This window comes from Schistosoma haematobium, chromosome 4, assembly GCF_000699445.3.
Source record: "Schistosoma haematobium chromosome 4, whole genome shotgun sequence".
In the NCBI taxonomy this organism is placed as follows: Eukaryota; Metazoa; Platyhelminthes; class Trematoda; order Strigeidida; family Schistosomatidae; genus Schistosoma; species Schistosoma haematobium.
In genome coordinates, this window is record NC_067199.1 from 30339252 (window position 1) to 30356211 (window position 16960).

The 16960-nt window shown below is 30.6% G+C and overlaps 1 protein-coding gene across 1 annotated transcript; it reads right to left on the reverse strand.

Annotated features, from left to right (window-relative positions):
* Window positions 1-4822: 4822 nt before the first annotated feature.
* On the reverse strand, window positions 4823-8467 carry LAMC1_7 (Laminin subunit gamma-1). The gene has a single exon (XM_051208221.1). The coding sequence runs from the start codon at window positions 7946-7948 to the stop codon at window positions 7439-7441; it is 510 nt and encodes a 169-aa protein (XP_051066745.1). The 5' UTR covers window positions 7949-8467; the 3' UTR covers window positions 4823-7438.
* Window positions 8468-16960: the final 8493 nt, after the last annotated feature.

Genomic DNA, 16960 nt, shown 5'->3' on the forward strand with positions numbered 1-16960 from the left:
TGATGATTTTCTCATTTATCATTATCATCATCATCATCATCATCATCATCACATGTTTGGCAAAAATTGCTTTTTCAGTGTTTAAGTTAAGCAACAGCTGTTAAAACATTGATATCATCGTCATTTACCCTAGCAAATTTAATACTGACATAAAAATTCAAATAAGGTAAATGTATACAAGCTTAAATATGGAATATAATTGAGTAGAGTTTTTGTCAATTAACTATTATTTTATTTTACATATTTACTAATCTTTCTATTATTTAACCGTTTCTAGTTTCCTTCAAATACCATTAATTCATTTAATTAAAAATTGTCACCAAGAGTCATACTCTACTTTGACATATGATACTTGATGTGTGTGTGTATGTGCACTCTGCTATATATTACCATTAATAGTGAACTTCTTTTTCTTGTCAATAATTAAGATCCTATTACTACCTTCATTAATGCTACCATCATCGCTACTGTTATCATTTTATTAATTTTGAGTTCAATCATTATAACAATATTTTAGACATACACTGACTGATAAAGTGATCAAACGTAAACATTTATCTTTTTATCAATTTTCTATTGGTTATAACTAATTTCAATTATAAATAAAATCAATAGTAAGATAATAGAATTAAAGATGAAAATATCAACTTTGATTGAATGAGTCTTTTAAAGTGGTTATCTATATATATTATCAAGTTATTGACTAGGATTTATACACTTAATATAATGTAAATTCATCGCTTACAGTAAGATTGATACTGGATACTTGAGTACAACTTATTTATAAAGTACTTCATTGGTTATAGTGAGTGAGAAAGAATATACTTATAATTAAGTTGATTGTATGATGTATGTTATCGATTGTTTCAATTTAGGTGTTTCTTAATGGGTTAATTCATTCTAGAATGAACTTGTGTAATCCAGACTTTATATTAAGTCTATCATAAATCTCATATAAACAAAATAATCATTTAGTTTATGCTATTTAATAATTATAAAGCTAACAGCATATTATCATTTTAGTAAAACGTGGAGTACTTATGTAATATTATTATAAGGTGAATGCCTATGACCAAAATTGAAATAAATTTCATTCAGGAGATTTAAGGGAAAAATAAAAATAACCAAGTTGAATTATGCTAGTCCACTAATTAGACCTCAGCAAACAAATTTAGGGACCAAGAATACATCCTACTTTGAACTAATCGACTGATTGTTTCCAAAGTCTAATATATAATGTTACAAGTTAATCATAGGATCAAAAAGAAATAAGCTATTATGGAGGATGTTTATTCTTATTTGGCAACCAGTTATTTTAAATAATGTGATCAGTTCTGGCTAGAAATATGATAGTTAAATTAGTTTACAAGAACCCGTTTGAAATTTTTGTCGAGATTTTATCAGTACGTAATTTAAAGCACACAGGACCTGGGTTCGAATCCCGCGAGCGGGATCGTGGATGCGCACTGCTGAAGAGTCCCACAATGGGACGAAACGGCCGTCCAGTGCTTTCAGATTTCCAAAGGTGGTCTGACATCAATGGGTTCATGATCTCAATCAAAAACTTAATAATCTCCACAACCCCTATACAAGTACGTAGGTTATGTTGTTCATATACAAAAAATGTGTTTCTTTCATACTGTTCCAAGATCAGTAGTAAATTCTGTGATCTGTTTATATTTTATTTGTCAAGGATATGACTTGCTAAAACATTTACATGGTGTGAATAGATCTATTAGGTTAGGGAATAATCAGTATATTTTATATCTTGAGGTCTAACTGTTGGGAAGACCCATTATATTCCTCAAAAATGTTCAGAAGAGCCCTGAAAATGCTGGGAAACATTTTATCCAATTAGTGTTGAATAGAAGTATCTTAGAAACATCTAGAAAGTGAAGTCACGTGTCACATTTCTGATTGGATGATGACCTATGTTTAGTAGGATTCCGAAAACTTCAAAAAGCCAAAGAGCATCTGAAATGCTATTAATACCATCATTTTTCTGTACATAAGCGAACCATATTTCGCCCTTCTTATCTTGTGTTCACGTTGTCATGTAGATTGAGCCTGGCGTTACTAGAAGAACTTAGGAAACTGTTGTTATATTGTTTATTGGTTGATGAACACTTAGGTTTGAACGATTGTTCAACCACTTGTAATGGACAACTCAATAGACATTTTATATTGAAAAGTCTCCCCCAAATTACGATTACTGGTGTTGAATATATATAATCGCATATTGAAATGTTATAGTTGTAGGCTTTAAGTAACAGTACAGTGTGAAAGGTTTTTAAAATAACGTTTAGTCTTTCGTTTCTTTTTAGGATTGATGCAGAAATGTTTATCATAAAAACTGGCTGACAAACATGTAAATGTATTTATGTCAAACGAATCGGCTTAATGACATCAACTTAATCCAACAACCAGAAGAGAATTAAGAAAAACTTATGATTTTAGTGAATATGAAAAGCTGTTAAATTTGATTTATTTATAATCAGTTTCTTCAAAATAAACAAACGTGCAAGGTTTTTGAAACCAATTCCCCAGTAATCGTTATCTTTATTGCTATTCAACAAAAGGATGAAAGTTACTTAAAAAAGTATAAATATTGATTTTATGGTTTTTTGTTTACGGGGTAGCGTCAGATAAGGAATCTGAGTTGAAATCTCGCTAGTGGGATCATGGATGCACACTAAAATGAAACGGCCATCCAGTGCTTCAAGGTTTTCAATAGCGGTTTAACATTGATCGATTCATAATCCCAATTAAAAACTCAACAATCTCTTCAACTCCATACAAATAAGGAATCATTGAGGCATAGATGTTTTATTTGAAGTGATGACTCCACTTGAGTACTTTTTTGTGACTGAATGAATAAGGATATTTTATAAATAGCTCAGAACGACTAAGATACAATTAGAACGCACTGATCATTTAAGAAATGAATAGACTATTCATTTTTATCAATATATTTTTATACATTCATGTAAATAATATCGCATTTTTTGTTTGAATTAGCTCATAGAAAAAGACATAATTTTCCCAATCTATCGATTGAAAATTAATGGAAATAAAACGTTATAGAATACCTGGTAACATTTAGTTAAAATAAAATAATAATGAATACAATTTACAAACTGGCATAATGATCATAAATAATACACGTGAATACATTTTTATGACCTATCATGATTAATTCATATCATTGTAGGTATGTGTACGCATTAGTTTCAAACATGAACGTTGTAGTGTTTATCGTAATTAGTTTTTTCTTTTAAATGTTACAGAACGCAAGAATGAATAAATGAACAGTATCAGAAAATATATAAAATCAGAGAAGGATTTTCTCGGATATTATAGTAATTTAATAGTTGAATTCACGAGTCAAATGAAGCTAGATCACCATGGAAAAAAAGGAAGCACTCTTAGACCGTTTCATTCTAGTGTGGGACTCCTCAGTAGTGTGCATCCACGATCTCGCCTCATGAGATTCGAATACAGGATCTATCAGTCTCGCGCGCGAACACTTGACCACTAGACCAGTGAGCTGGCATCCGGTCGTGTTGACATCTAACTTAAATCAACTCGCGAAGTTGCGCCAACGTCGACCATTGTCATTAGTGAGTTACTATCTCACAACAGATCCACATAAGCTCTTCTCTGATTAAAATCATCATATGCTCACTAGTGACGGTCTTCAAGAGATATTTTCTGGAGTTCTAGTGAGAAGCCGTGACCAGTGGAGTTCAACCGGGTTTGTTGTGAGATAGTAACTCACTGAAGACAATGTTGAATGTGTCACTCGATTTTGTGGATTGATTGGAGCTAGACATTAACATTGTTGGATACCAACTCAGTGTTCTAGTGGTTAAGTGTTCGCGCGCGAGACTGATAGATCCTGTATTCGAATCCCATGGGGCGAGATCGTGGATGTACACTACCGAGGAGTCTCATACTGGGATGAAACAGTCTAAGAATGCTTCCAGGTTTTTCATGGTGGTCTAGCTTCAAATGACTCATGAATTCAACAATTAAAATATTTAAAAGCTCACATAAATTTGAAAAAGTCTTGTCTAAGTGTTGAAACTTGTGAGTTTTTGAAACTAAAGAATTGATCAATAAACCTAAATGCTGCTCACTTGAACCCTAGTAACTGTTAAATACAAAAAAATATCCGAATGGAAATTTATTTCAATAATCTGACTTACTAATTCGTTGTGTTTACTTTATTGATAATATATTTTTACAATACAGTTGGGAATGGTTTGATCATTCATAGTATATTAAATGAACATACATTTGTGTCACAGATAACATATGTACATTGAAGTGAATTTGATATATATATATATATATATATATATATATATATATATATATATATATATATATAACTCACTAAATATTAACCAAACTAAATAACATAATATGACATTAAACCCATTTATTTTTATTTTCAGCTCATTTTCATTCATGATAGAAATGATTACAACAACAACGATGTGAATTGTTCAGCCTAATGATAAATTATATATGTACATATATATATATATATGTTCCGGATTTATGGATGACTTAGTACGAATGGTAAACGATAAAGAACAGATAAGTTACTTATCTGTATTCTAGATTATTTCTGTTTAACTTATTACCATGGTTTTTGTTTAGTTATGTTCAAAGCACATGATCTATTCTAATATCAATTCTTACAATGATGAAGATAAAGTGAGGTTTAATAGCATTCTGTTACACTGAATTATTAGTGGGGTTTAAAGAATTTAAACTATGGTCTGTATCATTAACTTCTATCAAAGATGAGTTATAAATATCTTTCCATTATTCTACTACAGGATTTCAACTTCTTGATAATAAAATGTAATTTGGCCTAATATAATCATTACATTGGTATTACTAAGAATGAGCTAGAGTAAACGAATATACACATAGGTAAAATGTTTTGTATTACTTTTGATTTCGTTTCAATAAGATAACATTTTGGGGTTATTATAAAGATTTCTATTAAAGTCTTAGAAAATTCACGACTTAGTAACATTTCTCTCCAATATCAAAATATTCAATACATTTCACTGGTATAACTTATTCTAAATCATATTCACCAAAATTCTACTACAGAACAATCACTTATAAAAGTCAGTGTAGACGTTTGGCGATCATATTAGCTGGTGTATAATAAAATAATATCAACTGAAGATTACTTAACAACTTTACTATATACTTATACCGTTATATTATTACTATAATGAATATCAAGATTTTCTTCCAGTGACAAATTACATAGTGATAGAGGTTTTAATGTTCCAATAATCCAGTTCAGTTATACAAGGTCGAAATGAATTAGTAGAAATAGTGTTAATGGATAAGCGTGACGAAAACTTCGACTCTGAAGTATCAATTTTTTTAGTCAATAAATATCATATGTTAATCCAAATATTTATGAGTAATTCATATGTGAGCACCAAGATATGTTTGTTGTCAAGAGAACATTGTTTATATCGACAGTGAATTTTGTTTCATATCACAAAAAAATTCTTAAACATATCTTGGCTAAACTAACAAAAATTGGTTAAGAATGAGTCGATTTATTTTCAAGGTTCATACTACATAATATTGGAAAAATCCAGAAACCTTTTGCTTTTAACAACTTTACCACACGAATATATTTTGTTAAAGAGATATAATAAATGATATTCGTTGTTACCTAATATAATTACTAAAAGTCATTACCAGAAAGCTTTATACCTACTGTGGATGTGTTGTGTAGTACAGAGAACATTAATGTTTGTAGCTAACTCCATACTAAGTTTAGATTTGATTACAAAACATATTATAATTATACTACCGAACATCGTTTGATAGATAACAGTTAATAGAACATAATGACTTGGCATCTCAAACAATCTGACATTTTATCATTCATTAGGATTGTTACTTTGGCATCAAGCAACAAAAGTACACAATTGCAGTTAACACGATCGATCTGTTAACTATTAAAGGTCATTTCCTTTTTCCCACATTATTGTGTAAGTACATTGATTTGGTTAACATGTCTAGCATATCATGTGTCTGCATGCACAAAATATCTTGTTTTTCTGTTTAGCTGATCATTAAAATTTATGTTAAATTATTTCAAAAATGCAATAAGGTTCTAGGCCAATTTTTTTTGAGAAATGTTTTGAAATACATTAGTCATAAGCAATATGAAGTCTAGCACATATGGTCATCTATTCAAGCTGCCACATGACAATGAAATGAAATTAGTTAAATGAATACTGAAGTAGCAGGATTAGAATTAGCATCAATGATAGTGAGTATAAGCATTATGAATAGAGAATATGATTACCAAGGAGTCCACGAATTCTCAGTATAAAAGGTAAAAATAATTTTTTAAAATTATGATCTAAAAGAAAATAAATAGTGAATACATCTACCCTACTGAATCAGTTCTCAATCATCGTCTCTAACTAATAGCCAAAATAATTGAGCAGACACAGGTCGGGTGCCTTCTACTTACATAGCTCACCACAAAAGTCAGTGTTTTCATGAACTGATGACATATTTTGATTTTTTCATTCCTAACTTTCTTCCAATCCATGCTATGCCTGCTAGCATCAATGGACAGAGATTTATTAGCTTATCAATCAACACTTTTACCAATAAACTTTATGAAAAATAGATACCGAAACTTTTTAGCTCATTTGATTAGGAAAGTTTAATTGTTTTTTGTTAAAGTATATCAATTTTTGTTATCAAGTGTAAAATGTTACGTTTTACATAGCAGTAATCTAATTTTTACGAATGAACTTGAATAACGTCGGAATGAGACAAAACACTGGGTTATTTGTCCGCCATTACGTTAGACAAAAGCCATCAGCTTTAGCCATGACTAAAATGGTCATAATGTCCTTAACCAAAAGAATTATTTTTTTTTCAGGAAAAATCTTCAAAAGTCATTATATCATCACAAATATTCATACTTTACTTATTTACGCCTCTTACCCCTCATGGAGGAGTAAAGGCCGCTCACCAATATACTCAATTCAACCCTATCCTGCGCAATCCCTTTCAGTTGTATCCAGTTGTTATTCATCCTTTTCATATCTACCTCGGATTCCCGAAGCAATGTGTTCCTTGGTATGCCATTTTCCCTCTTCCCTTCAGGATTCCGAGTTACGACTTGCCTCGTGATGCAGTTTGGTGATTTCCGCATTGTATGTTATATTCACCTGTTCTCTCCCACAGTAGGCTGTTACTGATGGTATCTGGCTAACGGACATTCAGCATCTTGCACAGACAATTGCTTATAAATACTTGTACATTTTTGATGTTCGTAGTAGTTCTCCAAGTTTCAGCTACATACAGTGAAACTAACTATATTGACGTTCGTATTAAAGATTCTGACTTTGATGTTGTTTGACAATTATTTTGAGTTCCATATGTTCTTCAATTGTAGAACCGAAGCCCTTGCTTTACCAATCCTCACGTTTACATCTACATCAGATACCCATTGTTCACTGATAATGCTGTCCATATATGTGAAAGTTTCCACCTCTTCCAGAGCTTCTCCATCAAGTGTGATTAGGTTGGTGCCCTCTGTTTTGAATTTGAGTATCTTGGCTTTTTCCTTGTGTATGTTGAGGCCTACTGATGGAGAGACTGCTGCTACACTAGTTTCCTTGACCTGCATTTGTTGGTGTGCATGGGATAGAAGAGTTAGGTCAACTGTGAAGTCCCAATCGTCTACTTGCATCCAACCTGTCCAGTTTATTCTGTTATCCCCGTCAGATGTCGAGGTCTTCATAATCCACTCAACCACCTGAAGAAAGAAAAAGGGACAGAGGGTATGCAGCTTTATCTGACACTGGTCTTCACTTGGAATGCCTCTGCAAGCTGTCCTCCATTCACCACTTTGTACTGCGATCAGTTGCATGCATTCCGGATGATTTTGACGATTTTCTCAGATACATCATAGTGTCGAAGAAGTTTTCATAATGTTTTTCTACTCACACTGTTGAATGCTTCCTCATGGTCAATGAAGTTGATGTATAGCGACGAGTTCCACTCAACTGATTGTTCGACGGTGATCCATAGTGTTGAAACATTCCTACAATAACTATTTAATCCTCCTCATTCGAAACAACATTATTTGTTCGTGCAATTACTCTTTTCTGAATGTATCCTGAGATCCCCATGATTATATAACTAATTCAGCTGCTTTCATTACTTCTTGAATAGAATAACAACTTTATTTTGTTAGAAACTGTAGAAACATTTTTTATGTTATTATTAAAAAGGGAACATTCTTTGTTAATAAGTAAAAGTGCCCTCTTTCTTTTAAAAAAATCGATATGATATTCTTGTCTTCGAATGTACATGAACTTCTAGTTTGTCAAAATGAATCAGAGATAATTATCAATATCATTATTAATGTTGAACTTGAAAATTTCAAATATAGTGATCATAGAGTGGAGTGTTTGTGATAGTAAAACAATAATAATATACTAGTAATGAGTAGATAACTGGATTTTTTAGTGAAGAATCCAGTTACTTCAGAAAATTGAATCTTTTTTATCCAATGGAGTATTACCGATATATCATCTTAGTTTTATTGTTGTAAAGATGTTTACATTATACATAATGCCTAATAAATTATAACAAAGTAAATATCTCCTAGTGGAGAATTCAAAAAGACCAATTATCTTTTCAGTAGTTAAGATCATGAATCAGTAGAAGCTAGACCACGATGGAAAACCTGGAAGCACTCGACAGCCATTTCTTCCTATTGTGAGATTACTCAGAAGTGAGCATCCATGATCGCGCCTCACCAGATTTGAATCAAGGACCTAACGGTATAACAATTTCTAAGTTCCGATAATTTTATCTAATAGTTCTTAATTTAAACCATACTGTTTTGTGAAAGATCATATGATTTTCACACAGTAAATCCAAGCATTTTCAAAGAAAACATATTTAAGGAAATTTGGAAGAACTTAAGGATTATTGAAACTATTATTGCTATTTTAGTCAATTTGTATTCTGATCGATGTCTGAACTAGACATCGTTCGAATTCTATTTTCATTTATAGAGCTACAGTAAATCGATAGTGAACTATTCACACTTTTATTATTGTCAATATAAATTTCATGTAACAGTGTCTAATGTCTAATGTGGCCTTCATTACCTAAAGTATGTTAAGACTTCATTCAAATAAAAAAAATACTGTTATTGAAATAGGGAAAGCTTTAAACTAATCGATCAGGAAGGAAGATGTTTTTATTAAGATAATACTTTGCGATTTATCACAGTAAAAAATATAATTTACCAAACAGTTGACTTAAGAAACTGACATTGATCCACCTAGTATAGTAAACCGTTATTTATATATTAGTTGACAATACATCTACTTATAAGTTAAATTGCTATTAGATATCTAAAGTATACTTAAGTGTGTATCGAAGTACATATTGACTACAATTAATGTGAGCACTGAACAGTATTTATTTTTCTTAATTCATGTGATTGAATTGAATAAGACAAATATAACTAACAATATGCTTGAATACTTTGCTTGAGAATATATTTTTCTGATTCAAATTAATTATGCGAAATTATCATATTTTCTTCGAATATATTACTTACCTAGAAGATATATTTTTGCTTCATCAATTGAAAATATAATTTTCCAAACAATATCACAATTATGTTACTGCAACTTACTTAAATTAGTGTCAGACTGTTCAATGTATAGAACGGGATCTTGTTTTCTAAATTTTTAATCTCACACCTATTCTCTTAGAAATTTAAACTGATTTGGAACAAAAGGGATAAAATCATGTTTGCTAATTATTGATGAACATGCTGAGAAGAAATTATGAAGAAAATAAAGAAGAATTCAAAAATCATATTTGTGCCTCACTATTGATGATTGTCAATGGTTTCTTAAGGAAGACTTTGATTCTTTTAAAACTGATAGGTCTCACGAGGCGGGATCATGAGTGCGCACTGCTGACGAGTTCCATATTAGGACGACACGGCCATTCAGTGCTTCCACGTTTTCCATGGTCGTTCAGCTTCTATCGATCCATGAATTAAACTATTAAATTAAAACCATAGTGCTTAAGAGACAAAGAGCGAGAAACAGAGAAAATCAAAGATCTGCTGAATAAATTAAACACTTATTTTGAATGTTATGAGTAAAAACGTCTATATAAGTCGACTCGCCTTTAATAATGAATTGAAGTATGTAGTCATTTAAAACACAATTGAATTTATCTGTTATATTAAAGAAATGATAATTTAGCAAAGGAAGTATCTCTAACAAATTGATTCCCAGATTTTTGTATATACTTATAATCAGTTCACTAGTTCGTTCAAATACGTAAGGAGTTTTAATCAGAAAATTAACATCACAGTCTAAAATAAATAGTTATGAAGGATTGTAAAGTGGTGATAAATTTAGTTATTTAATCAGTTAAAATATTGTGATACTAATAATATCAGTAGTGTAGATATAGCATTTGTATTATAAGTTTTATCAAAAGTAGTTTCATTATAATGTAATAATTACGACGAACAGTAATGGCGTGTAAACACTAATGAACAAAGTAAGGAAAATCTTAACAGTCTAGGATAGAGAGATAAAGAAATAATAAACAAATATTCCTCCTCAATACGTTTTCCATCATGGGTCCTATTTTTCAATATACAGAAAATTAGACTTGAATAAACGGGCCAAAATTATGTAAATATAAGAAAACATCACCACAAATAATTACAAATAATTATCAATCGCTGTAGTTGAAATAGAACACCTTAGTCGAAAACATAAATAAAGTAGGCTAAAACATAATCCCATAAATTAATAGTTTACAGCATTACACTTTATAATGCATAATACCTAAGAAATTATAAATTGCTTGGCATTCAAATATGAAATGCAGTGTGAGTCACAGCTAAAGTTGACAAGAAAATATGTTCATGCTATTAAAATATGCTACATCTGAACAATACTATGAAACGCTTGAATTTGAGTCACTGCCTGAAATACTAAAAATTCAAGCAAAGTATCTCTTTGAATCTCACACCCATCACAAGTCAGAGTATTTACAACTCATCTTCGAAATCAGTGAACATCTTGTACATAATAAATGTGAAAAGTTAGGCTTGATCAGTCCATTTGGTAAAATGTTTTTTTAAATACATAATGATTTATCGATTTCATGACTACCCTATGCTTAATTACCTATAATTATTTTATGCATAACCTGTACAAATGAAAGATTTTGTTGACAGTATAACTAATGTAGTGTATGCTACTTATGTCAATATAAGTAGTATATAACACCAATCAGAAATGGAATGCTTGGCAGCAGACGGTTGGGAAGATCGAATCGAAGAGAATGGGAACAGAGAGCAGTTGTTATGGCATTGAAGGAACAATGAAGCTTGAAACAATTTATAGAGGATTTGCAAATGAAATATTAAACGTATGATCTTCATATTTTACCAATGAACTCTGTAATTTTGCATTAAGTTCGTTTTTCCCACTTGAGTCTCCATTCATTACACTGCTATAAATTATGCATTCACTCTTAGAATATCACATAACATATTCATCGTTTCATCTCAGATTAGTTTTCAATCAGATTGAAATATCACAGGCTAATTTAAATTAATGGGTGTATTTCAAATCCCACAACACTAATTAATGTTATATTTCTTTGAAATTTATTTGTTTTATTTATGTTATTGATGATTAAACAGAATAAACATGATTTCACTTGTTAGGAAAAAAAATTAAAAACAACTCATTTTGATAACTCAAATTGTTTCCCTTGAGTTCAAACCGATATTATTTTGTATAGAAAAACTATGTAGTCTTTAAACGTTTCCATGACTTTTATTTATAATACTATACAGTATAGGCCCATAACAGTTAGTACGAAACCCCACCTGTAGCTCTTCTAGAATCACTGCCGTGATAAAGGAGAGGGGTTGGGCATGGGGTCGGCAACTCCATCCCGTAGAGAAAAATCTTGCTGAAAAACGCCAACAAGTAAGTTAGTACAAAATATAAAACACAATCATTTCTATTCTATTCAATAAACTACATAAAGACCTGTGCAACAATTCAAATTGAAATGAAATATATCACTTATTAATTATTGAATTAAGATTTTAAATACACCCATTAACTTAAATTGGTTTTTGTAGTTGGCATATGATTGGAAATAACCTAAGGAAAAAATAATGAACATATTTCAAAAGATATTTCAAGAGTAAATTTCTTCTTTTTTTGGTAGTTGTCCTTATAATCAAATCTTTCACGTTATTTTTCAAGTGACAAAAAAGGTAATCGCTATCAAATGATCATCAAAGATATAAATCGTCATTTATTTAAAATACAAATGAGAGAGTTATTTTAGTTTGTGTCTCCAGGGGGGTTTAACTATGGTAACAGATTGCATCTATTAGCTTAAGGTGGTATTTTAAAGATAATTGGTAAAAAATGTCTAAATGGACATCAGTTTACATAATTTCTATTGTCTGATGATCATGTGCATTCTAATGGCCATTAATTAGCACACAGATTTTTCTTAAAATTTTTAAATAATTGGTACGTTATCATAAAAGGCACAATTTTGCCTTATTTTTAATTTTTAATCTCTCAGCTAAATTACTAAAATTATCATAATTTATCATTGTCATCATCATCATCTTTCGGGCGAATGTTTAACCATTAGACCACTGTGTCGGTATCCGATGGCGTTAATGTTTAAATTCAACCAATCCACGGTAGGTTCTGGGTTGGAATCTCGCGTGGGGAAGAGTGGCGAAAGCGCACTGCTATGCTAAGACAAAACAGCCGTCCAGTGCTATCAGGTTTACTATGGTGGTCTAGCTTTAATTGACTCATGATTTTCACTTTTGAAATTACTAAAAGCTCTGGAAAACCAGTTCTGAAAATATAATAATTTTTAAAATGCGTAGCAAAATTTTTTCCAATCAAGTTATGATAGTGTTTAGCAGTTAGTATATAAAAAGGACGTTTCGTAATATTTGGGACTAGACAGCGTGATGTACTTGCGCCTGTTTTACTGGAACAAGATAGTCATTGTTTGGTTTAATAAGGATCAACTGTAGTTCATTAGCGCAACAAATGGAAGATTCAAACAACCTTTGTGAAATAAGTAAAATAAAATGCTATCAAAAGAATCCTGTCGCTTTTTTTTCTATATAAATTCCTACCATGTACGTTTAAAATATATTCTACTTATTTCTATGGTTTACAAAACTCCTTATGATAATTCCTTAATAATCAAAATTTCATATGGTTTATGAAGTTTTTCAGCTTCAAGTATAACATAAACATTATATGTACTAGTTTAGACACAAATACTAAATAATTTACGTTTACTTTACTCAAAAATAAGATAATCAACGATCCTTTAGTTCGGTTAGAATATAGACAACTTCACTCAGAATGAACATTCAATATTTTCACGAATTTAAGGCAGTGTCAAAAACTGACTGTCGTCCACTACCTCTCACAGTGTATATCTTAATGAATATTAGTGACAAAATCACCAATGAACTATTTAAATGTTTTCAAAGGTAATATAGATATATATAATACAGATTCACATGTATAACATCACTTAGGTAAAACTAGTAAGGGATTTTCACATAATGAACTAACGAGTTTGAGAATAATCTATGATAATGTAACATTTTTCTACTCGTAACTGTGATTGAATTTGAAGGTAAGTAGCATTTCAGTGTTATTTGGTTTTGTAAATTTCTGAAATGAAAATTGGTTACTATGCTTCATGAACAAAATACAAATCACTGTTCATATAGTGATAACCTAAAAGTATTATGTAAACTAATTAGTTTTGTTTTAATTAACATATTTTAATAAAAAGGAATAGATTTACATCAAGTTCATGCTCATGGTTTTCATACTGCCCTTATAAATTAGTGTATCCCAACAAACATTATTAATGCTTGAAAATACTTGCTGAATTTAAACTGTTTTTTTTTTTTGAATAAATTAAATCCTAGTTAAGTCAGACGTGTTTTCTGGAAGAATACCATTCTTGGTATGAAAAATGTATACTTCATAAATATGTAAAAATATCTGGTTAGTATACATAACTACTTCGTTCAAAACTTAAGAACATGGGGTAAAGAGTGTTTTTTAAAAGGTATCAATCCCTTAGATATATTTTAATATACGTTGTACAAATAGTTTGACGAGTCCTAATTCTACTTAATTCCAATTTTTGAACATAAAATATCAATTAATACAACTACATCTACATGAATAGTACTGTAACTTACTGAATTTACTAAGACAATAGGATAGATAAGTTGACCATAAAAATATACAGTTAATGCAAATTAATGCATTGCTTTCCAAACGATTATAACATCTTGATGATAAAAAAGGATTACGATTGCTGGTCCAATATACATATTAGGTCTATGTTATAATGACGTATTTTAGTAATCCCGAGCATTAGAGACAACAATTTCTGCTTATTCAGTTAGTCAGCTAAAACGTAAAACCTAGTATGTTTGTATATCGATTCAAGTTGCCATGCCTCATTAGCACAGAGAGGTGATATTGTTAGGCGGAATCCCAGAATAGTAGAGGTTGTAACAGTATCAGTGATAATAGGAAAGACTAAGCATAGAAGACACGATTCGGTAGTAAGATATCAGTTAGTAAAATAAAAAATAAAAAGATTGAAGCCAAAGAACGGATGCACTTGTGCCATTGCAAATGGTTTTGAGCCATGCCATTGGTTAAGATAACCACCTGCACTACTGCAAACGATTTTAATCTATGTCATTCAAAGTCTTTGATCATTGGTTACTATAACTACGCTGACCCTAACCAGGTAGTCTACACCTATAAATATCTCTCAGTCCAATTTCCTATGACTTCACAGACTATTGCCGTGTACTAGGTTGGCCGTACCGAAATTTCGCCCACCATACTCTTACACCAGACAACATCGCCCGTAGAGGTATGCAGTGATTGGAAACACACCATTTGTTAGAGTAATTAAAGATGACAAAAATAAATTATGATAATTTTAGTAATTTAGCTGAGAGATTAAAAATTAAAAATAAGGCAAAATTGTGCCTTTTATGATAACGTACCAATTATTTAAAAATTTTAAGAAAAATCTGTGTGCTAATTAATGGCCATTAGAATGCACATGATCATCAGACAATAGAAATTATGTAAACTGATGTCCATTTAGACATTTTTTACCAATTATCTTTAAAATACCACCTTAAGCTAATAGATGCAATCTGTTACCATAGTTAAACCCCCCTGGAGACACAAACTAAAATAACTCTCTCATTTGTATTTTAAATAAATGACGATTTATATCTTTGATGATCATTTGATAGCGATTACCTTTTTTGTCACTTGAAAAATAACGTGAAAGATTTGATTATAAGGACAACTACCAAAAAAAGAAGAAATTTACTCTTGAAATATCTTTTGAAATATGTTCATTATTTTTTCCTTAGGTTATTTCCAATCATATGCCAACTACAAAAACCAATTTAAGTTAATGGGCGTATTTAAAATCTTAATTCAATAATTAATAAGTGATATATTTCATTTCAATTTGAATTGTTGCACAGGTCTTTATGTAGTTTATTGAATAGAATAGAAATGATTGTGTTTTATATTTTGTACTAACTTACTTGTTGGCGTTTTTCAGCAAGATTTTCTCTACGGGATGGAGTTGCCGACCCCATGCCCAACCCCTCTCCTTTATCACGGCAGTAATTCCAGAAGAGCTACAGGTGGGGGTTTCGTACTAACTGTTATGGGCCTATACTGTATAGTATTATAAATAAAAGTCATGGAAACGTTTAAACACTACATAGTTTTTCTATACAAAATAATATCGGTTTGAACTCAAAGTAAACAATTTGAGTTATCAAAATGAGTTGTTTTTAATTTTTTTCCTAACAAGTGAAATCATGTTTATTCTGTTTAATCATCAATAACATAAATAAAACAAATAAATTTCAAAGAAATATAACATTAATTAGTGTTGTGGGATTTGAAATACACCCATTAATTTAAATTAGCCTGTGATATTTCAATCTGATTGAAAACTAATCTGAGATGAAACGATGAATATGTTATGTGATATTCTAAGAGTGAATGCATAATTTATAGCAGTGTAATGAATGGAGACTCAAGTGGGAAAAACGAACTTAATGCAAAATTACAGAGTTCATTGGTAAAATATGAAGATCATACGTTTAATATTTCATTTGCAAATCCTCTATAAATTGTTTCAAGCTTCATTGTTCCTTCAATGCCATAACAACTGCTCTCTGTTCCCATTCTCTTCGATTCGATCTTCCCAACCGTCTGCTGCCAAGCATTCCATTTCTGATTGGTGTTATATACTACTTATATTGACATAAGTAGCATACACTACATTAGTTATACTGTCAACAAAATCTTTCATTTGTACAGGTTATGCATAAAATAATTATAGGTAATTAAGCATAGGGTAGTCATGAAATCGATAAATCATTATGTATTTAAAAAAACATTTTACCAAATGGACTGATCAAGCCTAACTTTTCACATTTATTATGTACAAGATGTTCACTGATTTCGAAGATGAGTTGTAAATACTCTGACTTGTGATGGGTGTGAGATTCAAAGAGATACTTTGCTTGAATTTTTAGTATTTCAGGCAGTGACTCAAATTCAAGCGTTTCATAGTATTGTTCAGATGTAGCATATTTTAATAGCATGAACATATTTTCTTGTCAACTTTAGCTGTGACTCACACTGCATTTCATATTTGAATGCCAAGCAATTTATAATTTCTTAGGTATTATGCATTATAAAGTGTAATGCTGTAAACTATTAATTTATGGGATTAT

What these genes read in the sequence shown, in the direction of transcription:
- LAMC1_7 (XM_051208221.1), bottom strand. Translation starts at nt 7,948, where the DNA reads ATGCAACTGATCGCAGTACAAAGTGGTGAATGGAGGACAGCTTGCAGA.